This window comes from Botryllus schlosseri, chromosome 2, assembly GCF_051294905.1.
Source record: "Botryllus schlosseri isolate E-star chromosome 2, Bs_hap1, whole genome shotgun sequence".
NCBI classification, from domain to species: Eukaryota; Metazoa; Chordata; class Ascidiacea; order Stolidobranchia; family Styelidae; genus Botryllus; species Botryllus schlosseri.
The window spans coordinates 17,757,474-17,782,510 of record NC_137237.1 but is presented as its reverse complement, the minus strand read 5'-3'; the positions used below and the strand labels follow the sequence as shown (position 1 = coordinate 17,782,510).

General features: G+C 39.9%; 2 protein-coding genes and 1 long non-coding RNA gene across 8 annotated transcripts in view; 1 reads left to right on the top strand and 2 right to left on the bottom strand.

Annotated features, from left to right (window-relative positions):
- LOC145433916 (eukaryotic elongation factor 2 kinase-like) overlaps positions 1 to 10,005 on the top strand; it is a 20,711-nt gene extending 10,706 nt beyond the window's left edge. For 4 of the 6 annotated variants that reach the window (XM_080311169.1, XM_080311167.1, XM_080311172.1 and 1 more), the window contains 8 exons: positions 49 to 169; positions 471 to 585; positions 1,134 to 1,275; positions 2,149 to 2,331; positions 2,396 to 2,569; positions 3,451 to 3,575; positions 6,344 to 6,531; positions 8,530 to 10,005. In XM_080311169.1, the coding sequence (XP_080167295.1) occupies positions 49 to 169; positions 471 to 585; positions 1,134 to 1,275; positions 2,149 to 2,331; positions 2,396 to 2,569; positions 3,451 to 3,575; positions 6,344 to 6,531; positions 8,530 to 8,648 (1,167 nt within the window). In that variant the 3' untranslated portion in view covers positions 8,649 to 10,005. The remainder of the gene's footprint in view (positions 1 to 48; positions 170 to 470; positions 586 to 1,133; positions 1,276 to 2,148; positions 2,332 to 2,395; positions 2,570 to 3,450; positions 3,576 to 6,343; positions 6,532 to 8,529) is intronic. The other 2 variants (XM_080311170.1, XM_080311168.1) reach the window with 1 other exon arrangement.
- Positions 3,898 to 5,402, bottom strand: LOC145433923 (uncharacterized). Its single transcript, XR_013913229.1, has 2 exons — positions 5,261 to 5,402; positions 3,898 to 4,526 (listed from the first exon to the last, which is right to left on the bottom strand). It is a non-coding gene; the product is annotated as an uncharacterized LOC145433923 (long non-coding RNA).
- LOC145433921 (tRNA dimethylallyltransferase-like) lies at positions 10,002 to 25,037 on the bottom strand. The gene is made up of 10 exons (XM_080311176.1): positions 24,187 to 25,037; positions 23,982 to 24,119; positions 13,916 to 14,074; positions 13,124 to 13,237; positions 12,922 to 13,045; positions 12,434 to 12,530; positions 11,967 to 12,028; positions 11,763 to 11,903; positions 11,026 to 11,313; positions 10,002 to 10,965 (listed from the first exon to the last, which is right to left on the bottom strand). Exons 1-10 carry the CDS (start codon positions 24,382 to 24,384, stop codon positions 10,835 to 10,837), a joined length of 1,452 nt encoding a protein of 483 aa, XP_080167302.1. The 5' UTR covers positions 24,385 to 25,037; the 3' UTR covers positions 10,002 to 10,834.

Sequence of the window (25,037 nt, the reverse complement as noted above, 5' to 3'; positions counted from 1 at the left end):
AATTATGCCTTCTTGGTATGCAATGTTCGATGTTGATCAATGTTTCAGAGACGGGGTACGCTACCCACCGGATATGAGGAGCCGCTTTCGCCCCTCGTCAAGGATTCTTCCGACTTATTCGCCGTACTGGAAGAATCTTCGAGCTATCTTCCGCCGAGATCCGGGGAAGGTTAGAAGCGAAACGATGTGATTACTGTGGAATAAGTAGTTTCAAAAAAGTAGATTTGGTCGAGTGTAGCGTACTTGTAGCGGTTGATCAAGAGGTACTTTGGAATATGCAAAATCGATCCCCGCTGCCAACACAAAATGACGATGTGTTGTTGAAAACGCATTGCCTGGGGGCTGGGAATCTAGTCTCCGCACGGTATGAGTTGGTATTTGTAATGAAGCAAATGCCAGGTCACTACTGCATTAGTGCGGCAGATATTGGCAATCGCTTGTTTGACTATTTTTAACCGTGATACGAAAAGGTGTGATTCCAGGTAACGACGACTTGTATATATTGGAGGAAGACGTGGAAGAAATTGATGTTCCGATGCCCCAACAGCCGGGAAGAAAAAGACTTGATACTAATGAAGGATCCATGTTAGTTTATTAGACTACTTGATAGCATTTTAACACAACAATGTAACCTTGATCACATTGTGTTAATTTTGTATGTCATATCAAACGATATTGTGCTATTGAGGTTGGAGGTGCAATTGCAATATCGTGTACTTGGTGTCCCAGTTGTTTGTGAAATCTGAATTCCCGTGACAGTACTGGAATTGATAAGGGTCAAGGAGATAACGACTTTGCAATAAGTAGGATTTATCGATATACTGGTTTCAACTCCCAAGTGTAATTTTTATACTCACATGAACCCAGTGTTGAGGTATCGCTGGCTTGCTTGGCTGTATGAATGGTGGTAGTCAACTCGAAGGCTCAAAGTTTCTTTCGTATATTCGTAATATAGTTGTACATGAATGTTCGGCTGTAGACTTTAAGAAGGTTGCATTTTAAAATAAATTTCTAGTCTATTGTATGTTTATGTTGTAAAAATGAAACCTCTTTGTGACTTTTGTTTGTTCTTTCGGATGTCCTATCACTCAAATATGATCCTAATAAGTGGCATTTCTAAAATATTTTTTCAGTGACAGCGCGGTCGGAAGCTTTCAAACTCAACCGAGCTATGAAGAACCCGATTCGGACCAGGTCTCGGTGTCGAGCGGGTATAATTCCAGACCTGGCTCACAGCGTCGCACTAGGACCATCAGCGAACTGTCTGATCACGGGGTGAGAATTCATTTGTCGCGTCGTACGTCTGTAGGATTATTCATAAATATAGATAAGCCACATCGATATTAGATTCATTTGGAAGATAACATTATTGGTGTGTAATCTATTACAATCCAACATATCAGATAGATGGACAACGCAAACCTGTTACTGGGCCTTCATTAAATCTATTGAGATGCTGTAAATATTATTCCTTGCCTGATGAGCAGGTAGTTTGCCTATAAAGAATAGTTTGGGAAAATGTCAGCAGTGAAAACCATGTCACTTTTTGAATAATCTATTCATATTGAAATAAACCCACCCAAATATTTCAATATGAATATATTATTCGATTGTATATTGCAGTTCTGTACCTCCACGAAGATCTCGCTATTTGTTGCTGTAATTTCAGAATCCTGGCAAATTTCCGAACAGCCACTGTCATAACAGTGAGGCATTCACAATAGGGAGTCAATTAAAATAACGAATTCGTGTTAGGGTTATTAATAGCTTGTGTTAAAGTTTATGATTAGGGTTGGGTTAAGGTTAAGAGTCAGGTTAGCCTGTGTTAAGGTTGAGCGTTACCTTGGTTATTTTGAATGCTTCGCTACCATGACACTCGCTATTGTAAGGCCTTGCTTGGCACTCAGGCATCTTGCATGACTCGCTATTCGGGCACTCACTATTTTGAAAGTGAGCCATATTTTCCTCATGTCTATCTATTTTGGTTCCACTGAAAATCTTCGATTGATTTCCATTACAAGTTACGCCGATCCTAGGCACGTTCTTGCACGATATCGTCGTGATTTCACGGGAAAAAATCACGACTATCCAGCAGAGGATTTCTTGCCGTATCCGTAGCCAGTTAAGTAACGCTGTTTTCTCCCGCAGGAATACCACGACTTTTTACGCTCGCTCGGATCACCGCCAACCGACGGGCTGGGCGCGTTGCCCAACTTCTCCCACAACAAACCAGCGATCGGGATGCGCAGACCATCCACTGTTTTGGCTGAAGTCTCCAAGATGCTGCACGCGTCGCCAAAAGTGGAAATCGGCAGATCAGTATTGGGAAAAGTAAGGAGCGACTTTCCAAGGACAATTACGGCCGTGTTTTTATTCTGTCTTTTCTCGTGTTCAGATACATTACGAGATGACTGTGTATTACGACCTCGGCCGATTCCCATTTGATGAAGACTCTGCGGTGTTCCATTTGGAAAAGGCGTCCGAATGCGGCTCGCTGGACGCGATTCTCAACCTCTCTAAGATGTATCTCAAAATGCCGCACGACATCTTGTCCACTGTCGAATTGGAGGTGAGGCTAGGAACGAACGGAGCTGATCACAGTCAGTCATCATTGGTGCAGAAGTAGAAGTAGTAATTGCATAAGTTTTTATTAAGTAGGCCCTACTAGTAGCGATATTCTAGTAAGTGAAAGAGTCTAATTGGAGGTGAAACTCAACCAGAGGTTGTGAAAGCAGTCATCGTCTAGTACTCGAGCAAAAGTAATAGTAACGTTTCCAGTTTTTAGTAACTACAAGTAGAACAACTGAAAACGGTGACGTAGAGGCGGAAGTGCTCTAAATCAGTGGTTCTCAACCTTGATGACCTCGCGGACCGGTAAAACTTCAAAATGAATGTTGCCGGCCGGTGAACATTCAAGAATCAAAATTAACCCTAAATTTATGATTGCGTCAAATATATGCCACTGAAATGTAATACTGGGAACTTCATTTAATGCTGCTTTCCTGATTTTGATATTTATGCGTGGTTCTATTGAAGTTTCTGAAAGGCAAAGCTCATGAAGTCATACTTAAGACCACTAACTTGATTGTGGTTGTTCGGTATCCTTTGAGAGAAATGCTATATGAACTGTCATTTGAAACACCATGCAGTAAAATACGTTTCAAACTTTTCAATCAAATTAGAATTTGATGTTATATTTTTTAATTAATGGACAAGTGTCCAACTTCCATTTTGGAATTGAGGATTACGGTTCTAACATATTTGGCGCGGCGCCAGGAAACTAGCCGCGGGCCAGCATCGGTCTGTGGACCGGCAGTTGAGAACCATTGGTCTAATAAATCATAACTTCTGGAGTAAGTGTTACAATTTTATTGTTACGGACCACCTGGCTCTTTGTGACGACCGTTGCCTTCGAAACAGTTCTTTTGATCAACGGACTCCTGCTTTTAGGCGTGCGAGGAGAACAACGTGAAAGGTTTCGAGCTGTTGGAGAAGGCGGCGGAAGCCGGCGATCTCAATTCCATGTATTTGATCGGACAAGCGTATCATTCGGGAGCTGGTCTTCCGAGCAGTTTGTGAGTGTCGACTCCAGCACAGTTGCAGTGACCTTAACAAACTTAAATTCTTTCTGCAAGCAATTCTTGTCAATTCGAAAGAAAATGTTGATTTCACTTGGTCGTTACTTTTAAAATGACATCATGCGCTGATTTTAACGCAGAGCGAATGTTTGTAGTTGTATAATTGTATATCTGACTCCAAGAAGGTTGCGTTTACAATTCGCTGCGTGTTTCTTCTTCCGTTCGACGACCGGCGTACACGCCGTACGACCTTGTTGGCTGAAGTACCACGAAGCCTGTCTATTGCACACGTATTCGATGGATCACACTGACGAATATATTTTGTTTCCGTCTCCCCGACTTGTAACTTTATTGAATGTCACGTACGGTTCAAAATGCAATATATATTTCTCGCAATTGGCGAAGTACTTATGAATGTCTATCGACTTCCGAACCAGCTAATAATCATGAATGTATACATCAATGTCTCTCCGTGGTATTACACACGGATATCTCGAAATGAACCCAACGTCGTACGATTTCATATTTCGTTATCTACGTTCACACGACAAATTATACGACTCACAAAGGTATTATCAGGTTTCAGTTCAGGGAATCAGGTAAGGTTCACAACACTCCCTATTGCTCAAATCTTAAAATGGCGTGAACAATATATTTCGTTAAAAGTTACCCCTTCCTACCAAAAGAACTTGGTGTAAAAAAAACGAATATATTGTTCAAAATGTTCGGTTACAAATTCCCCCCTTTCAGCCAAAGAACTTCGTGTAAAAAAACCGAACATATCGTTCAAAACGTTATATCTAGCGTTATAACTAATCAGGGACTGGAGACAGGTAACAATTTTATATGCATGGGCAAAGTAACAAATAAAACAAAATACCATCATAACATAGTATTCGGCTGATCTTGAAATGACTCGAAGTAACATCATTCTGTTCATGCAGACTACTGAAATACAAATCAACAACATTAGGTTCTCGTAAAACAACAAATATCACCTGATACCTTAAAACAATACATACACGATATCACGACAACATTAAAGGATACATTACATTGGACATTCAGAAAACCGATAATATCACTCGCACGCCAACTAATCAGCAAGACACTGTTATGGGTATAAAAAAAAAATCGAGTATTCACCTGCAATCATTTTATTCTAAATTGATATGAAACTTCCTAATTCATATCACGTAGCATTTAACATTGGTATATACCAACAGAACGAGAGTGTGCCCTATTTATTGTATTACATGCAAAGCAATGTTTGCAAATATCATGCACTACCGCGTTGCATATTTTCTCAATGATATACTCAACATAAGGGTATCGTTGTATGGCAGAGGCCTAATATCTCTTCATAAGGCTTGCAATATATCATTATTCATCACACATTCATATCAAGCTATTCAGCTATTGGATGCATCATGGCATCGAATAAATAGGGTAGCCTTCTTGCCACGGGTTTACCCGCACACATCTCTTATCAAAACATCATGCTATATAAGCACCTGCGTCCTACAGCTCTAGCAGCGGAGGATTAGACTCGCAGGAAATGCGGCCCCTACCTGGGTTTAGAAACCAATGATTGCAAGTTACTTTACAAAACTATACTTTGTCAATATCCCAATAACAGTAACCAACTAACGTCGTAGTGCAAGAAAATAAAATCGATCTACCTTTCATTTTTCTAATCCGTGTGATGCATGCTTGGAGCACCACTGTCCGCAAATCTGCCAAGCTTCTGCGATTTCCGACCAATTTCTGACACTGCAAACGTTGCCTTCATTATTGTCTTCTCTTTGGCGTATTGATCGTCGGGAGCACAACCCAGCTGCATTTCTTCCTGGCAATAACGTCTCTTCGTTTTCTCTGAATGGTCTTTCTCGCCGTTGTGCAAGGCGAATCTTTATATTTATTGGTCCGTGATCCGTTGCTGTATTGCTCTTTCTCGCCGTCATGCAAGGCGAATCTTTATATTGATTGTCTTCGGTCGGTCTTGATTGATTGAACGTCGGAAGGTCAACCACTTTAACGCAGAGCGAACGTTATATCACGTCGGGGTCACCACTTTAACGCAGAGCGAATGTTTATAGTTGTATAATTGTATATCTGACTCCAAGAAGGTTGCGTTTACAATTCGCTGCGTGTTTCTTCTTCCGTTCGACGACCGGCGTACACGCCGTACGACCTTGTTGGCTGAAGTACCACGAAGCCTGTCTATTGCACACATATTCGATGGATCACACTGACGAATATATTTTGTTTCCGTCTCCCCGACTTGTAACTTTATTGAATGTCACGTACGGTTCAAAATGCAATATATATTTCTCGCAATTGGCGAAGTACTTATGAATGTCTATCGACTTCCGAACCAGCTAATAATCATGAATGTATATCAACTTCCGAACCAGCTAATAATCATGAATGTATACATCAATGTCTCTCCGTGGTATTACACACGTATATCTTGAAATGAACCCAACGTCGTACGATTTCATATTTCGTTATCTACGTTCACACGACAAATTATACGACTCACAAAGGTATTATCAGGTTTCAGTTCAGGGAATTAGGTAAGGTTCACAACACTCCCTATTGCTCAAATCTTAAAATGGCGTGAACAATATATTTCGTTAAACTGATCGCTGTTTTTTAATTTTCGCAAATGCAGAATTTAGTCGCCCGCTTGGCTCCTCTACTCTTACCAAGTCGAGAATTCCCTCTTTTGGTCAGCATTTGAAACGATTTCCCTTCATCAGGGACATCAATTACGCTTCGGCTGTTCACTGGTACGAGACGCTGCTGGCCAAATGCGAAGACGCCGACGCGGAGGGAGGCTACGACTCGGTCACCTCGAGGCTGGCTCCGAAATATCAAGTCCTCGCTGCCATCGCTGAGATTCGCCTCAGAGGAGGAAACGGAATCGAACCGGATCCGAACATGGCTGGTGAGTCACTTTGACGTAACGGAAAAAAGGGATTTGATGAGTTTTGCCGGATTTGAATAAGGATTTACGATTATTTTGAAGCCGGAATTTGATTTCGACATGAAATTTCTGATAACTTCAATAACTGATAACTAGGGCGAATTTTTTACCTAAAAAACAAAAGATTTGCACCTAAAAAGCTTAATTTTGACATTTTTTTCCTAAAAAAAATAAAGTTTGACCAAATTTTGACCTCGTGTATGCAAATTAGGTGTTTTCGCACATAATGTTAAAATTGTACTACTTATCTTCATTTCTGGTTGGAAGTGTCTGTCCTTATGAAGTAGTTAGACCTAATAAAAACGTTCTTGACTTGAGAAGTGACAAATTTTTCCATGGAAAAACTGTATTTTAACGAAATCGGGCGCTATGAAGAATTCCAGTGGTTACACCACTTATTAATGTAGGAATAATTAAAATTTGTTGCAGTACAACGAAAGATACTTTCCTACATTCTCGGGTAGAAAGTGTCTGTCCTGTGTTACTAAATAGTTTGCCAAGAATGGAGAAAGAACGTTCAACAACAGCAGTTGTTGGGTGACAACACTGAAGTTGTGCGTACACAGCTGGTGACACACTGTGTTGCTTCTTTTTGGCAATGTTGTCTACATCACAATTTTTCATCATGCGCTGCTTGCTATAAGAACCATGCAATGCCCAAGCATTCTTGCTTCAGTCAGGATGTTGCGGTACATAACACCATGTCAACCAGTTTGTTTCATTTGACCGTTTATGATTCACAATGAGCAGACAATGGGCCGTCTACAACGGTAGGCTATAAAGTAGGCTACAAGATGTAAAATATCAAATGATAAGTTCACTGACAGTGCAAAATCTACGATACAAACGAAACGGAGGGGTCAAAAAAGTTTTGACTTTGTAAACAATTTTGACAATTTTTTGACCTGACGCTTCAATTTTGACAAAATTTTGACTTATTTTGACATGTCAAAAACAATCGGCCTACTGATATCTAATTCATGCGACTTTTGAAGAGATTTGGGATATTACTTTGAACGTGGTCACCATTAGAGCTCGATGGACAGTGGACACAATGATTCGAGTGCGCGGAAGCGAGTCTAGCATTAATTGTAACGATTCGAGTCTAGTAGTGGGACTGTGAAATGATTTTTTCGAGTACTGCAATTATACGCTGCCAGCCACTGAGAGTTATTTGTAAATGAGAATTGTAGTTTCAATATTATCTTGCTCTGTGGCAGCCTTGAAACCTCGATTGGTCATATCGCCGCTTATAAAACATGTAGTAGGCTACGCAGTACGCACATTAGTGGAAATGACATATCTGTTAAGCCGTGATCAGCCCACATTTTCAGTGTCACAAAGTGCAATGAAATAGGTATGGTCTGAAAATATATTATATTTCATACGTGACGTAGAACTGGCATTATATTCTTTGTGATCGCAAAAGGTACGTATTTGAACCTTCTGCATCATTCCTACTGATGTCATAATGCGTGATACTCGAAGCGACTCGCAGGCTAATACTCTATTCAGAATTAAATGACTTAGGTACTTGATTTTGCCCATCCCCTAGCCGTGATATGAAATTTATTCTTAATTTGAATCTCAAATCTGGGATAGGACTCAAAAATATGAAATCCACTTCTCCAGTGGCCGTACTCAAGTGTGTCGACAGAAGGAGTTCCTTTACTACCTTAAGATTTTTCATTAATACTGTTTGTTTAACAACTCTCCGTGTATTTGCTACGAATACCGCATAGTTTCTGGTACAGCTGACTTTCTCTTACTTGCTGGCAAATTAGTTTTCGTTTGAATCTATGTTCATATGCTTGTCATTATGCACTGTGCAGTTACCTCTTGTTACTGGGCACACGAAAAGTCTCCGATTTGATAAAGTACACAGCAATGAATGTACTCTTGAAAGCCATATTCTAGTTTAGAACCGCCAGTCACCTATTCAAGTAATTACTTGCGCAGGCGAACTGTACAATCAAGCTGCCGAAGAAGCCACCGCGTCCATGAAAGGAAGACTCGCTAGCAAATACTTCATTTTGGCTGAAGAGGCGTGGGCATTGGTGGAAGATGAAGACGCCTGATTCGAGCGCTACTTATGAACGTTGCGGACTCGCTTGCTGGTGGTGACAACAGACGACCGGCGAATGACTTATTCTGCCTGGCCGAAGGGTATTTGGATATCACAGGCCGTGATTAGCAGACTTGGACGGCATTTTTGGGTGCAAGGTGGCAGATTTTGCTCAGTTTTCTATTGTATCACTGTGAATATCCGAACATACTAACCTTGTGATACGATTCCGGGCGGTAGGACATGCAGGTTTATCAAAGTCCCGGGAAAGAGATATTCACGGCGAATTGATTGCTATTGTGTATATATTTTGAAAACTACTAAAACGCTACCTCAGTATATTTACTGTGTACAAATACGAGGCAATTGTATATCTAACTAGCATACCCAATCTAGACTAAGTATGATAGATGTCTTATCTTCAGCTATGTAATCCGCACAGTTAATTTACCGAATGTACATGAATTTTAGACGTATCAAGAGTGGTAAAGTTCTTTTTTTCAATATTGCAAAATTTTTTGAAATGCTGCTTCTGTCATGTCACATCGACACAGATTCACCAGCGTATCAGAATTATTTCAAACTCGAGATATGCGAATAGTTCTATATACTGCAAAAGCAACACGTCATACCTAGGGTTACCATATTTTAGAATTGGGAAAGGAGGACGCTGTTTCAAAATTTTCGGACTTAGAATACTGGAGTAAAATCCGGAAAAAATGGGTATTTTCCACGGCATTGTGGTTGGTTGACTGAAAAAAACTTCCCGGCTCAACTCCAGGAATACAGTTTTAGTTTTACTTTGACACTTTACGTTGGTTGACTAAACGAAAATAAAGGTAACTTTCGTTCGAACCACGAATTTCCTATTCAGCGTCATTTATCCCCATTTTCAATCGAATCTATCCACACGAATTGCCAAAAAGGAGGACATTTTCGAAAACCTGAAAAAGGAGAACTATGTATGGTAACCTTCCCTATTACTTGTTTAAACTTTCTCAAACATGTAGCGTATTTGTGGAAGTTTGCGCATATAGCCACTGTCACGGGGAAGAGCTATATACAATGACGTTTTGTTCCATTGCTTTCAAAATGCTTCCGTTGACTTTTCTAGTGTCGATTCATCTCTGCAATCTCAAACTATTCGCCTGCATAATGTGTGTAACGAGGGAGCTGCAAGTTCAATTCTTTGTGACACATCGTTTTCGACCCGTAACGACTGCGATTGTGCGAGTTACATTTACATGAAAGCTCGGTGCCTATTCTTCATTGCCTTGAAGCAATCGAGGCCACTGACCTTTAGACGTGCTGTAAATAGAAATGTTGCTAGACTTCCTGTGTTTGCGCCAATACAAATTTTCGCAGATTGATGACTGAGAATGCATTTGATTTGATGCTGCATGGTTTTTGACAATACAAGTTGATCATTACATTGCTGAGGCAAGCCACCATCTAAACCAGTGGTTCTCAAATTGCAGCATGCAGTAAATGAAGTATCCATCAGTATAGCAAGTAGAATAAATTGAAACCATGTCTAAACGAAAGCAAATTCAGAAAACAAGTATGTGTGGCTTCTGAAAAACCCGTTTTAACATGTCCCCCAGTTTGTTAAAACGGCACCTTGATTCGAACCACCCAGAAAAAATGAATCTATATCCCCTTCTCGACATGGAAGTGTCAGCAAGGGTAGGCATTAAGACCAAAGAGCCAGACTCTTCTTTAGCAATGACATGATCTCTTATGTGCTGTGACTAATGTTATATCCTGGATAGACAAGCTGTTCTAGACAGACAAGAATTTGATCAGCTATGAGTTGGTCAACGCTATGATACACGAGTTTTCTACAAAACACCAAGAGTCCATGATAAAATAGCGATTAATAATAAAATATTTTATGGGTTGTGCTGTAGTACAATACTTTCGTCGCTGACACCAACCAATGGTATGCTAAAAAACTGATTAACAGAGTTGTAGATATGACATATATGATGACGGGCTTAAGAATGTCAAACATCGCTTGGAACATGAATCCAAAATATGTCAGTGCACCGGTAGATTTTTATCAGTTTGTCTGAAGTTCCGCCACCCTGGCGTACATGCATATTTAAGCCAGTTCGCCCGATTGACGTGAGTGGACGACGGTGCTGTCTTTCAAAGTTCTTATATCGTGACTAATAGCATCCAATTTGCTAAAGCGATTCACGTGTCGTCGGGCATTTTAGCTTGCTTTTTCAAGGTGTCTTCATAGTTTGACAAGATATTGCAGGTGTTGGTAAGTTGCCTTTTTCGGCTGGCGGTACTTCTCTTGTGTCGCCTGGACTTTTTGTGAACTGCACAGAATGAATGATATTGACAGTGAGTGTTGAGCAGTAATATGGCAAGGTACCTACCATCCCATTCTCCATCGGTCAGAAATACCTTTCCACCACAAAGATTGCAGGTTCTTTTATTTCTTGGGGTATTGTCGAATTTATCTGATGTTTTCGGAATCGGTTCGATATCCTTTGCGTTTTCGACAAGATTCTCTCGAAAAATGGGGGATTCCGCAGTTATTCCGTCGACAAACGTATCCCATTCAATTGCATCCCTCAAAATTTTCAACGACGGATAGTACACGACTTCATTCCAATCAGACGGATTGGTAGAATCGACAGGGTATACATTGGCAGTGTCTTCCCCTGTAATTTTCGCAAGTTGCCACATGATAGGGATAGGTCTACCTACTGTTTGACTGCGAAAGCCGACCGTTCTTCAAAATCAGTCAAACTCCGACTTTTCACTTGTCTGATGGAGGTTTATAGTCAGTCAAATAGACATTAATACAAGAACTAGCATTAATAAATATTGAACAGAAGAACATGAGCGATGCTAAGCATTGCAAACAGGTACAAATCCGTCACAGATTAGTCAATTTATAACAGAGTCAAGTAGTCAACCGACCATGTCCATAAAATAATTAGATGTGTAACAAAATATTTCAGATTAGGCAACATTGATCACTGTATAAGATAATGGTCACACCGCAGTCAAACAAATGATAGGAAGCTGTTATTGATGACCGATGTCTAAATTGTTACTTAATATATGCCCAATTCTCTACAAATATCCATCATAAATAATAGCTTACTATTCACAAGTCTCTTGCGAAGCCATTTCATTTGATATTTAGCATACTGCCAAGTTGACACCTTCATCTTTTCTATTGAGTCATTCAAGTACTTTTCCTTATCATCAGTCGACAAATCTTCAGTTAGATATTTATGAAATTCTGAAAACAAGTGTAAGTGAGGGACAAGAGTGAGAAATGTCGATCCAATAGTGTTTGATTTACCCTTGAAGCCAATACTCTGGAATATACCATGTTCATATTCTGGTGGGCCATCCTTGTTCAACCTGCATTGTATTAGGAGCATTGTGACATTCGGAGAGCAGTGAGACAAAACACATATCATATATTAATCTAATGCTAGACAACAAGAACTGTTTAATAATACCTTTTATAGATCAGTTACTTGCTAGCACATTTTTAATACCGATCTCCAAACTCAAAGATCCACAACTGCTTTAGCGACAATATAGCTCATACGTAACAAAGCAGTATCAGAACAGAACCACCGAGACAGCTCACTACCTCTGTGCCTAGCAAAGTTGCCAGACGCAGTTTTCACTTGCAAAGACAGCAGAAGTTTGGGGCTGGGTCTGACCCGGCAAGGAGTCGAACCGGCCGCAAATAGATAGATAAGCTAGGCGCTTGACCACTATGCTTTTGTCTTGAGTTTGAGGGTTACAATAGAATACCTGTTTTTGTTATATTCCTTGTGGAAATCTTGTAATTCTGTCAGCAATCCAGCTGCTAGCATTTTGTCCACACGTTTATTGACTCGTTCGTGTAAAACTGAATATTGCAAGAATACCGTGAACAATTTGATTTTGACTACCAGCCATTGCGCGTCAATTTGGACTGATGATCATCAGTGCCTTCTGCGAAAAGATATAGTGATAATCTTTTTCGAACCATATGTGGATTTTTTTGTGCGCGACACACATTTTTCTGTGCGCGAAGACTTTGTCAGCGCAGCTTAGAGGGAACATTGATTATGACTATGAGTTGGGCATAATGTTCCTAATAGCCTGTGAAAAGTTTCACCTTCATTTCCTACAACTTGAGGACAACCTATGGGAATGTTTATAGAAAGAACTTGAATGCTAACGATGCTGACGCAATGGGTGATGGTCAACTTGGAATCGGATGGTGCTCAATTCTGCTCTGCTGTAATTTCACTCACCATTTTCATCACACTGCACCCATAAAAAGCAGATATTGCGAAAAAGCAAGGGACCGCCGTATCTTCGTTCACCGGCTTGCGAGAGTAACAAATCACTGTGCTTGACACCGCTTTGAAGAAAAATCTGCAGAAATTAAAAATATTTCAGAGTTGTATAGAGCGTATTTATTTCAAACTTCCAAATAGCACTGTCAATACCAACCTCCACCGACCTCATGACCTTTCTTCTGTCGCACGGATGAAGCCGAGAAGCGCGTACCGGATCGTTTTTCTCAAGCATCTCGTATAATTCTGATGAGCTCATTGCTTCCAAGTCCTGAGAAAGAATGCATTGCTAGTTAAAGTAGTCAAAATACGATTCTCAAGTAGGCTGTATGTTACTCAATCTGTTTGCTTTCGATGACAGCCGTTTTCCAGCAGACATACTTGATTAAAATATTTTAGATTCTCCTTCAAGCATTTGACGGCAGTTCGATAAATTTGGTTGGAAATATGCATACTATAATGCGGCATACACATTAGCTTATTTCTATTTCTCCCATGTGTGGAGTTGCCAAGTCAGCTCACTGCTCAGTGATATGGTCTAAGTTTTTAGGTTGGATGCCCTTCCTGCTCGGGTTTGGGACCGAAACTAGTTTTGCTTGCCCGTGAATTGATCCTGAGGGACAGCCTGCGAAAATCAAACCAGCCACCCTGATCTGTAGGTGTAACCACCGAGATACGGTGGATGATTTTAGACAGATATCTAGATATCCCTGATTTTAGATAGCATACAATATCTAAATTCAGTGTAATTAATACAGTGAACAGAGCACAGCGATACGCTGATTCTAGTAAACGGTCATGTCATAGCGCAAATGCCAGCTCATATAGAAGTAATGGTTTTTGATTTTTTGGTAGACAGTTGAGGAATACGTTGTTACTTAATGCTAATTTGAAGCAAAATGAGATGAACATCATTGATGTACGGTAATAGAAACTGTTACAGACTCACCTGCCTGATATTATTTGCCTCTGGCTTGGATTTCAGCAATGATTCGTCATCGGTAGTACTTGCATTTGAAGTCAAATACTCCCATAATATTGATTCGATGTAGTATGAAGTCCCGCCACAAACTATCGGTAACTTGCTGCGCGAATGGATGTCGTTGATCTGATAGCAAATATTGTACGCAGGTCAATTCCTATGCTCACATACAGATAATGAAGCTTAATTTTGGCACATATACGACGGTAGGCACTAGACACGTATTCTATGTTTAGTAGTCACGCAGGGAGTGAAGAGTGAACCAGAGGTCATCAATGTAGTCAAGAAAGCTACTTAAGCAGCAGCTAAAGCACGGACACAAAACGTCAACTCAACTACGAAGTGGTAGAAGTCGAATTGGCACTTTCTAGGCTTTAAATCTACTACAGTAAGTAAGTAGTTGTGGAAACAGTCACAATACATTCGCATGGACTGACAAAAACCGCAAATTGAGCTATACAGAAGAGCTTGATTCATATTGATACATCCCAGGATACAGAAATTTTCGACAGCATTAACATTCGACCGCAGCATGGAATGTAAATTATACTTTTTCTATAGAAAAGCGATTCTAATAATTTGTTTTCTCAAACACCCTGTTAAACAAAATTCATGGTATGGCGCACTCCCCCGTATTATATGGCCCATAGTTTAGACGAAGAGCAATACGGAGAAGTTGTATCTGACAGGGTGCTATCACTTTGCTCGATTCGTATATGCTAATAAAAAATATGGTGCATCGTAAAAATGTCATATACGGTGATCTTATAGAGGCAATACTATACTTGTGCGTAACCGCCCGGCTCCGCTCAGGGGGCATGACTCCGGAATATCTGGTTAGCAAGACCAGTCATGGATGCAGTGTATCGTGCAGATAGAGAAATGGGAAGTGAATTGTCGGAGTCTTGGGAAGTTTTTGTGTGAAGTTCTTGCTGTGTTAAGACTTGTATTCGATTGAAGAGCCGATTTATTTTTTTGTGCCAATTCGTTGTAATATATCGGCCAAATGGCAATGTGTTTCTGGGTCCAGGAGTTCCTGGAGGAAAGTAGACATCCTCCTCTGACAGATAGACAGAACTACGACCAATCAACATGTATGTTCGCCAGAAAAAAAAAATGGAATAAATTAGAAGAACTCAAAGTAATGATACTGAGAAATAAAAGAGAAATACAATTACTATTTCTAAAAAGCGGAAATATACATCTTATGTTATTTTCCAGAAAGCTTCAAATGTGGTCTGCTAAAGCAGGTCAAACGCTCAAAAAAGTCAGAGACCACTTTTCCGGATTAGGACACACCATGCTGCTAGATTACGCTACAATAGGTAGATCGTAGATAGCAAAATGGTAGTTCCAAATGTTTTGATGAGCCATTCTACTGCATGTGATGAAACATGTGATATAGGCAACAATACGGTGTGAACGGAACCACGCAACCCGCTACCTAAATTATATTCACCGATACTTTCAAGAAAACATATTTGTCACTCCATATATACTTTTGTAAAAATTAAATTCTTGTTGGTACTCTGTGAAAACAGTCATTCCTCTGATAGAAGTAGTATAATACTTATGCTTGACAAACCGAAAATAGCGAAAAGACAGTAGCTAAATCACGAAATCATGAAGCATATAGAAGCAGCAGAAAATTAGATTTACCTGAGTAAATACTACAAGCAGTGGAAAACTACTCAAGTATACTCCAAAAAATTAGAAGTAGGTCTACTTCGTTACTGACCACCTCTGGAGACCACTGTGATTCTATTAGAATTTTTGGCGAAAATCGGTGATCGGGTGAATCATGGAAATATACTCGGGTGTCATTACGTTTTGTACTTTGGAAATAACATTTGCATATTCAGGAACCTCTTGCCATACTATTTCTTGGTGATGCATTCAATGACAAATGCACGTAAACGACTGTTTTCGGGTGTAACTCCAGGTATTATGACGAAAAAACAATTTTAAGAAGACGAATAGATACCTACTACACAGCCGTTTGACTGAATATTTTGCAGAAAAATCGTCAGAAATGTGTCGATGATAACGCTCAACAGACCATGTCTATCGACAATCCTTAGGTATAAATATATTTCGAAGAGTGCGGGAATGGTTTCACACAGGCGGTTGCTACGAAGAATCATCATTTACCCGAATATATGATCACCACGAATAGTAGAACACTTATTTAAAGGATTCGGACTCTACATATATCTCATTAGAATCGAATTGAAATCGGACATTTTCGAAATTTTGATAATCCGGACACACTTATGGCCACAGTTCGACCCTTGGGACGTCGACTTGAATAATAATTTTGGTCTCGATAGAAGCGGCGAGACTAGTAAATCCATTTCAAAACGAATTAGGCTTCGGACTCTACATATATCTCATTAGAATCGAATTGAAATCGGACATTTTCGAAATTTTGATAATCCGGACACAATTATGACCCCAGATCGACCCTTGGGACGTCGACTTGAATAATAATTTTGGTATTGATGGAATCGACTAGACTAGTACAATCCATTTCAAAAAGAATTACGCTCCGGACTCTACATATTTCTCATTAGAATCGAATTGAAATTGGACATTTTCGAAATTTCGATAATCCGGACACAATTATGGCCCCAGATCGACCCTTGGGACGTCGACTTGAATAATAATTTTGGTCTCGATAGAAGCGGCCAGATTAGTAGAATTCATTTCAAAACGAATTAGGCTTCGGACTCTACATATATCTCATTAGAATCGAATTGAAATCTGACATTTTCGAAATTTTGATAATCCGGACACAATTATGGCCCCAGATCGACCATTGGGACGTCGACTTGAATAATAATTTTGGTCTCGATAGAAGCGGCCAGATTAGTAAAATCCATTTCAAAACGAATTAGGCTTCGGGCTCTACATATATCTCATTAGAATCGATTTGAAATCAGACATTTTCGAAATCTTGATAATCCGGACACAATTATGGCCCCAGTTCGACCCTTGGGACGTCGACTTGAATAATAATTTTGGTATTGATGGAATCGGCTAGACTAGTCGAATCCATTTCGAAACGAATTAGGCTTCGGACTCTATATATATCTCATTAGAATCGAATAAAAATCGGACATTTTCGAAATTTCGGTATTCCGGACACAATTTTGGCCCCAGTTCGACCCTTGGGACGTCGACTTGAATAATAATTTTGGTATTGATGGAATCGGCTAGACTAGTAGTATTCATTTCAAATCGAATTAGGCTTCGGACTCTACATATATCTCATTAGAATCGAATTGAAATCGGACATTTTCGAAATTTTGATAATCCGGACACAATTATGGCCCCAGATCGACCCTTGGGACGTCGACTTGAATAATAATTTTGGTATTGATGGAATCGACTAGACTAGTACAATCCATTTCAAAAAGAATTACGCTCCGGACTCTACATATATCTCATTAGAATCGAATTGAAATTGGACATTTTCGAAATTTTGATAATCCGGACACAATTATGGCCCCAGATCGACCCTTGGGACGTCGACTTGAATAATAATTTTGGTATTGATGGAATCGACTAGACTAGTAAAATCCATTTCAAAAAGAATTACGCTCCGGACTCTACATATATCTCATTAGAATCGAATTGAAATTGGACATTTTCGAAATTTTGATAATCCGGACACAATTATGGCCCCAGATCGACCCTTGGGACGTCGACTTGAATAATAATTTTGGTCTCGATAGAAGCGGCCAGATTAGTAGAATCCATTTCAAAACGAATTAGGCTTTGGACTTTACATATATCTCATTAGAATCGAATTGAAATCGGACATTTTCGAAATTTCGATAATCCGGACACAATTATGGCCCCAGATCGACCCTTGGGACGTCGACTTGAATAACAATTTTGGTATTGATGGAATCGGCTAGACTAGTAAAATTCATTTCAAAACGAATTAGGCTTCGGACTCTACATTTATCTCATTAGAATCGAATTGAAATCGGACATTTTCGAAATTTCGATAATCCGGACACAATTATGGCCCCAGTTCGACCCTTGGGACGTCGACTTGAATAATAATTTTGGTATTGATGGAATCGGCTAGACTAGTAGTATTCATTTCAAAACGAATTAGGCTTCGGACTCTACATATATCTCATTAGAATCGAATTAAAATCGGACATTTTCGAAATTTCGGTATTCCGGACACAATTTTGGCCCCAGTTCGACCCTTGGGACGTCGACTTGAATAATAATTTTGGTATTGATGGAATCGGCTAGACTAGTAGTATTCATTTCAAAACGAATTAGGCTTCGGACTCTACATATATCTCATTAGAATCGAATTGAAATCGGACATTTTCGAAATTTCGATAATCCGGACACAATTATGGCCCCAGTTCGACCCTTGGGACGTCGACTTGAATAATAATTTTGGTATTGATGGAATCGGCTAGACTAGTAGTATTCATTTCAAAACGAATTAGGCTTCGGACTCTACATATATCTCATTAGAATCGAATTGAAATCGGACATTTTCGAAATTTTGATAATCCGGACACAATTATGGCCCCAGTTCGACCCTTGGGACGTCGACTTGAATAATAATTTTGGTATTGATGGAATCGGCTAGACTAGTAGTATTCATTTCAAAACGAATTAGGCTTCGGACTCTACATATATCTCATTAGAATCGAATTGAAATCGGACATTTTCGAAATTTTGATAATCCGGACACAATTATGGCCCCAGATCGACCCTTGGGACGTCGACTTGAATAATAATTTTGGTCTCGATAGAAGCGGCCAGATTAGTAGAATCCATTTCAAAACGAATTAGGCTTCGGACTTTACATATATCTCATTAGAATCGAATTGAAATCGGACATTTTCGAAATTTCGATAATCCGGACACAATTATGGCCCCAGATCGACCCTTGGGACGTCGACTTGAATAATAATTTTTGGTATTGATGGAATCGGCTAGACTAGTAGAATCCATTTCGAAACGAATCAGGCTTCGGACTCTACATATATCTCATTAGAATCGAATTAAAATCGGACATTTTCGAAATTTCGGTATTCCGGACACAATTTTGGCCCCAGTTCGACCCTTGGGACGTCGACTTGAATAATAATTTTGGTATTGATGGAATCGGCTAGACTAGTAGTATTCATTTCAAAACGAATTAGGCTTCGGACTCTACATATATCTCATTAGAATCGAATTAAAATCGGACATTTTCGAAATTTCGGTAATCCGGACATGATTATGGCCCCCGTTTGACCCTTGGGACGTCGGCTAGAATCATAATTTTGGTATTGATGGAATCGGCTAGACCAGTGGTTCTTAACCTTTTTTCCTCCAGCGCCCCCTTTCAAACATTATTGTGCTCCAGCGCCCCCACCTCATATTGTAAGGACTGTGATAATGACAATGAGTGAGAGGGACGGCCGTAACAGCACTTCGTCAGCCCCCCTAAAAACGATTGTCTTGGGCACCCATAACGTGAGAAACCAAACTCCTGAGGGCTTGGCCCGCAAGAACCCCGTCGCGTGATTTAGATGGTCAGCAAAGGTCAGCCTGGTCGCCCTAGGAGCCAGGTTGTAATTGCATATATATGTAACTATGAACTTTTTATCCTCTCAGCCCACGTAATCAGATTTACCAGTAGCGCTGAATGAGCTGTTGTATTGGAAAATGAAGGCCACGTAATTAGTCATTGAACATATTCGGGCGTGCCCGTTGGTACAATTAAATCGTTACATGTTATTTTGTTACCTATTGTCCGCTATATAGTCAAAATTTATTGAAACGCATAAATGTGTAAAACAAAAGTAAGCACTCGATTCAAAAGTGGCGTTTCGTCACTGACAAATAATTTTCTCTGATGGATGTTATTTGTCCTGTGGGGAGCAGAATGCGACGACATGATAGTTCGGCACGAGTGATTTAATTACCTATGGATAATTGGACTTATATGCGTCGAAGTTTACGCTCAACAAGGGCAATCCTCTTCGGTTACGGTTTTCTTGCTAACGATCTTTTGACACACTTCTCGGAGTCCCATATTCACCGGAACTTCATATGTCTTCGTGCATCGTGGCGTGATAATGGCCGACGCCGAAATGCCTATTTCTATTTTCTATAATTATGCGTACTCTTTCAGACGATTTAATTGGCGATCTAAAAGTACGCGCAATTCGTTTTATATGAATTATAATAACCCACTATATTTATGAAAACATATATATCAAACATCGTCGCGCAGCGCGACCAAAAATTTCGGGATTAGACATGTTTTGTTGGATGTTAATTAGTTCTGAATACTCATTAAGGATATGTCCTACTACCACATCATCTACGGCGAAGCCATTTTTCTTCAGCGCCCCTTATCGCCCCCCTGAGCCCAGCGCCCCCCATTTCGCCCCCTGAGCGTTTCCGCCCACTGAATCAACAAAGTGGGTATTCCTAGTAACCCTATCAAACGAGAAGCTTAAATCTGGTATCTGGTATATTCGAATACCGATGAAAGATTCCAATTTCACATTAGGAGGAGTTCACAGCATGTACATTCTCCTAAGATGTAGTAAATAATACTTTTTAGCTGATCACAAAGCACCGAACTACAAACAGTTGGTCCGAAAATTCGTAACTGCATATCGAAAACTTGAAACAAACATGAGCATAAACATTCACTTCCTGTTCAGTCATCTTGGTATATTTCCCGATCATCTTGTTGTTTAGTAAGGGTAGAGGTTCTAACAAGACATCAGAACAACAAAAGAAAGATGCCAGGGCAGATGATATTAACCATTAAACATATTATGTCAGACCATTGCCGGAACCTTTCGAAAAACTGCACTAAATAGCCTACTGGCGAAAATCGTACAAAACACAATTTCGATTTAACATACATCAATAATATTGTATTCCAACTGATTATTTCAAATTTACAATAAGTGGTTGACGTCAAACTGATTGAACTAATGCCACGTTATTCGAGTATCTACGTAAATACTTAATTACTTATATACATGACTGGAGTTTATTTATGTTCATGATATCCCGTGAAAGTATTTAATTGTAATAAATTTAATACCCCTAAATATAGTGCTGTTGCTGTATTTTGATTTAAAATAGTCTTTTGTTTGTAAAAATAACTAGTAGACTGAATTTCTAAACTTTATAGTACGACTAAGCCGATTTTATATCCAGTCATTACCGCGTAAATGGGAGATTTTGGTCAAAATAGCCCCATGGGTTATCTCCACAACAAGAGCCAATTTGAAAACACTAAGGTCATATTCGGAATCAGTGCCCTTCAGAACCCCCAAAACCACTCTTACTTTGTCTGCCTAAAAATATGTGTTGACCAGTGTAATTTCTCTCAAATGGCTTCGACCCCCTTCATATGATTTGACGCCTGCAAAGGGGGTGCACCCCCAGTTTGAGAACCACTGTTATCGAAGAAGAACTATTGACAGCAATGCTTGGGGCAACGCGGGGGTCGTGTAACTGAAGCAGAGAATTGCGTACATTTTTTGCCATTAGGGAGTCGGTTTCAGACTTCAGAGTCGAAATCACAATTTCACTCACATGAGAGACGGTAGCCGGAGCGAGTCGTCAGTCAGAGTCGCAAAGTTGAGTGCAGTCAGGAGTGGAGGGCGCATCTAAATTGATGCGAGATCTCCAGCCCGCGCGGTAGGCACCGGTTAATTGGAAATGGAACCAGTGTTGGGATCAAGTCACCACCTTCGAGTCATGCGAGTCATTTCGAGTCATTACACATTTCGACTCGAGTCGAGTCAAGTCAATTGATTTTCAAAAGTGACTCGAGTCGAGTCAAGTCAATCGATTTTTGGAAGTGACTCGAGTCAAGTCGAGTCAAGTCAAGTCAAGTCACGAGTCAAGTCACAATTCAAGTCAAATTGCCTTTTCCAAGTATGAGGCATGATTACGTCATTGCATTTTGCGAGCTGTCTAAAATACAGATTTAGTGGTCATTGATTCCGAACCGATCAACGAATATAGAGTTAAATGTACATGCAAGAAGGCGCTGTATCGCTCACATATACGTATATACACGATCACTTCGATTGCGGTCAATTTATTTGTGAGAAAACAATGGGGGCTCAGTCATACGAAAAAGGTGACTCGAGTCTGACTCTAGTCAAGTCATGACTCGAGTCATCCCAACACCGAGGGATACATTGTTTGAGGCCCCTTTTACAACAGTGCGGCACAGCAAGGATAATGCATAATGCAATGTTACGCGATTTATGGATCTATGTTTCATGAGTCCGAAACCTAATTCGTTTTGAAATGGATTCTACTAGTTTAGCCGATTCCATCAATACCAAAATTATTATTCAAGTCGACGTCCCAAGGGTCGATCTGGGGCCATGATTGTGTCCGGATTATCGAAATTTCGAAAACGTCCGATTTCAATTCGATTCTAATGAGATATATGTAGAGTCCGAAGCCTAATTCGTTTTGAAATGAATTCTACTAATCGAGCCGCTTCTATCGAGACCAAAATTATTATTCAAGTCGACGTCCCAAGGGTCGATCTGGGGCCATAATTGTGTCCGGATTATCGAAATTTCGAAAATGTCCGATTTCAATTCGATTCTAATGAGATATATGTAAAGTCCGAAGCCTAATTCGTTTTGAAATGAATTCTACTAGTCTAGCCGATTCCATCAATATCAAAATTATTATTCAAGTCGACGTCCCAAGGGTCGATCTGGGGCCATAATTGTGTCCGGATTATCGAAATTTCGAAAATGTCCGATTTCAATTCGATTCTAATGAGATATATGTAGAGTCCGAAGCCTAATTCGTTTTGAAATGAATTCTACTAGTCTAGCCGATTCCATCAATACCAAAATTATTATTCAAGTCGACGTCCCAAGGGTTGATCTGGGGCCATAATTGTGTCCGGATTTTCGAAATTTCGAAAATGTCCGATTTCAATTCGATTCTAATGAGATATATGTAGAGTCCGAAGCTTAATTCGTTTTGAAATGGATTCTACTAGTCTAGCCGATTCCATCAATACCAAAATTATCATTCAAGTCGACGTCCCAAGGGTCGATCTGGGGCCATGATTGTGTCCGGATTATCGAAATTTCGAAAATGTCCGATTTCTATTCGATTCTAATGAGATATATGTAGAGTCCGAAGCATTATTCGTTTTGAAATGAATTTTACTAGTCTAGCCGATTCCATCAATACCAAAATTATTATTCAAGTCGACGTCCCAAGGGTCGATCAGGGCCATAATTGTGTCCGGATTATCGAAATTTCGAAAACGTCCGATTTCAATTCGATTCTAATGAGATATATGTAGAGTCCGAAGCCTAATTCGTTTTGAAATGGATTCTACTAGTCTAGCCGATTCCATCAATACCAAAATTATTATTCAAGTCGACGTCCCAAGGGTCGATCTGGGGCCATAATTGTGTCCGGATTATCGAAATTTCGAAAATGTCCGATTTCAATTCGATTTTAATGAGATATATGTAGATTGTAGAGTCCGAAGCCTAAATCCTTTAAATGAGTGTTCTACTATTCGTCGTGATCATATATTCGGGTGAATGATGATTTATCGTAGCAACCGCCTGTGTGAAACCATTCCCGCACTCTTCGAAATATATTTATACCTAAGGATTGTCGATAGACATGGTCTGTTGAGCGTTATCATCGACACATTTCTGACGATTTCTCTGCAAAATATTCAGTCAAACGGCTGTGTAGTAGGTATCTATTCGTCTTCTTAAAATTGTTTTTTCGTCATAATACCTGGAATTACACCCGAAAACAGTCGTTTACGTGCATTTGTTATTGAATACATCACCAAGAAATAGTATGGCAAGAGGTTCCTGAATATGCCGATGTAATTTCCAAAGCACAAAACGTAATGACACCCGAGTAAATTTCCATGATTCACCCGATCACCGATTTTCGCCAAAAATTCTAATAGAATCACAGTGGTCTCTGGAGTTAGCACAAAAATATTGAGAATAATACTAACCACATCTCTGGCTTGCTTCTGAAAATCAACAACAGTATATTCCTGCAATGGTGACAGAAAGCCAATGAGGTGATGTGGGCACGATTCCTGCTCTTCTTTGGTAACTTTGTTCGTGACAATATCAAGGCCCTTGTATACCTTGGAAGAAATATTGATTCATGTGCATCATATTTATGTGTATAAAAGGTATATAGAGAAAACTTACCTGCATGGAATCGGCGCTAACGATTTCGCCATTCAAGACTTGACCCAATTCCAAGGCAAGCTTTGATTTCCCAGCTCCAGTCGCGCCCACGACGACCAGAACAGGCTTGTCATTGAATTGATAACTGGCCATCGCATCCGATGAAGACAAGTGCCGATAAAAGGTGACCCACCTCAAATTGCTCAGCGATCGAATCATGCGGTAGATCGCAAAACTTTCTGCTACCTACAGCCCATCATCAATTCCTGCGTCCCTTTTGGGATTAAATTGAGCCGCGAGGAAGAAGAAGGATATTTCAATACCTTTCCTGGGAAATACCCCAGATACACAAATGAATCAAAACTCCATCATCTACAATCTACATTGTTACTGCAGCAACGTATAGTACAATAAAATGTGTTTTTGTTTTTACAAGTGATACAAGTTTGCTAATGGACGGTTATAGTTCTGATTCATTTTCCTGAATCGACGACTTGGCGAATTTGGCGTGATGGTAATTGAATCTTATTAGAATAAGTAGATCTGTAAATTTATTATTATTTCTGTTCTTTGTGATGGACTGCCACCGTTGATTTGACTTATAGAACGACTGAATCAACGATATTTAAGGGTTACCATACGTCCTCCTTTAGGAGGATTTGTCCTCCTTTTTCGTGTTTTTGAAAATGTCCTCCGAGGACGCCTAAATGTCCTCCTTTTTGAGATTTTGTCCTCTTTTTGAGGAATTTTGGTCAAATTCATAGCAAAATTCGACTGAGATGCCGTAAATCAGTACCGAAGTGACGCTCCGACGGGTATTTCGGGAGCTGAGTGAAAAGTCGACCTTTTTTTTTAGTCAACCGACTACGAAG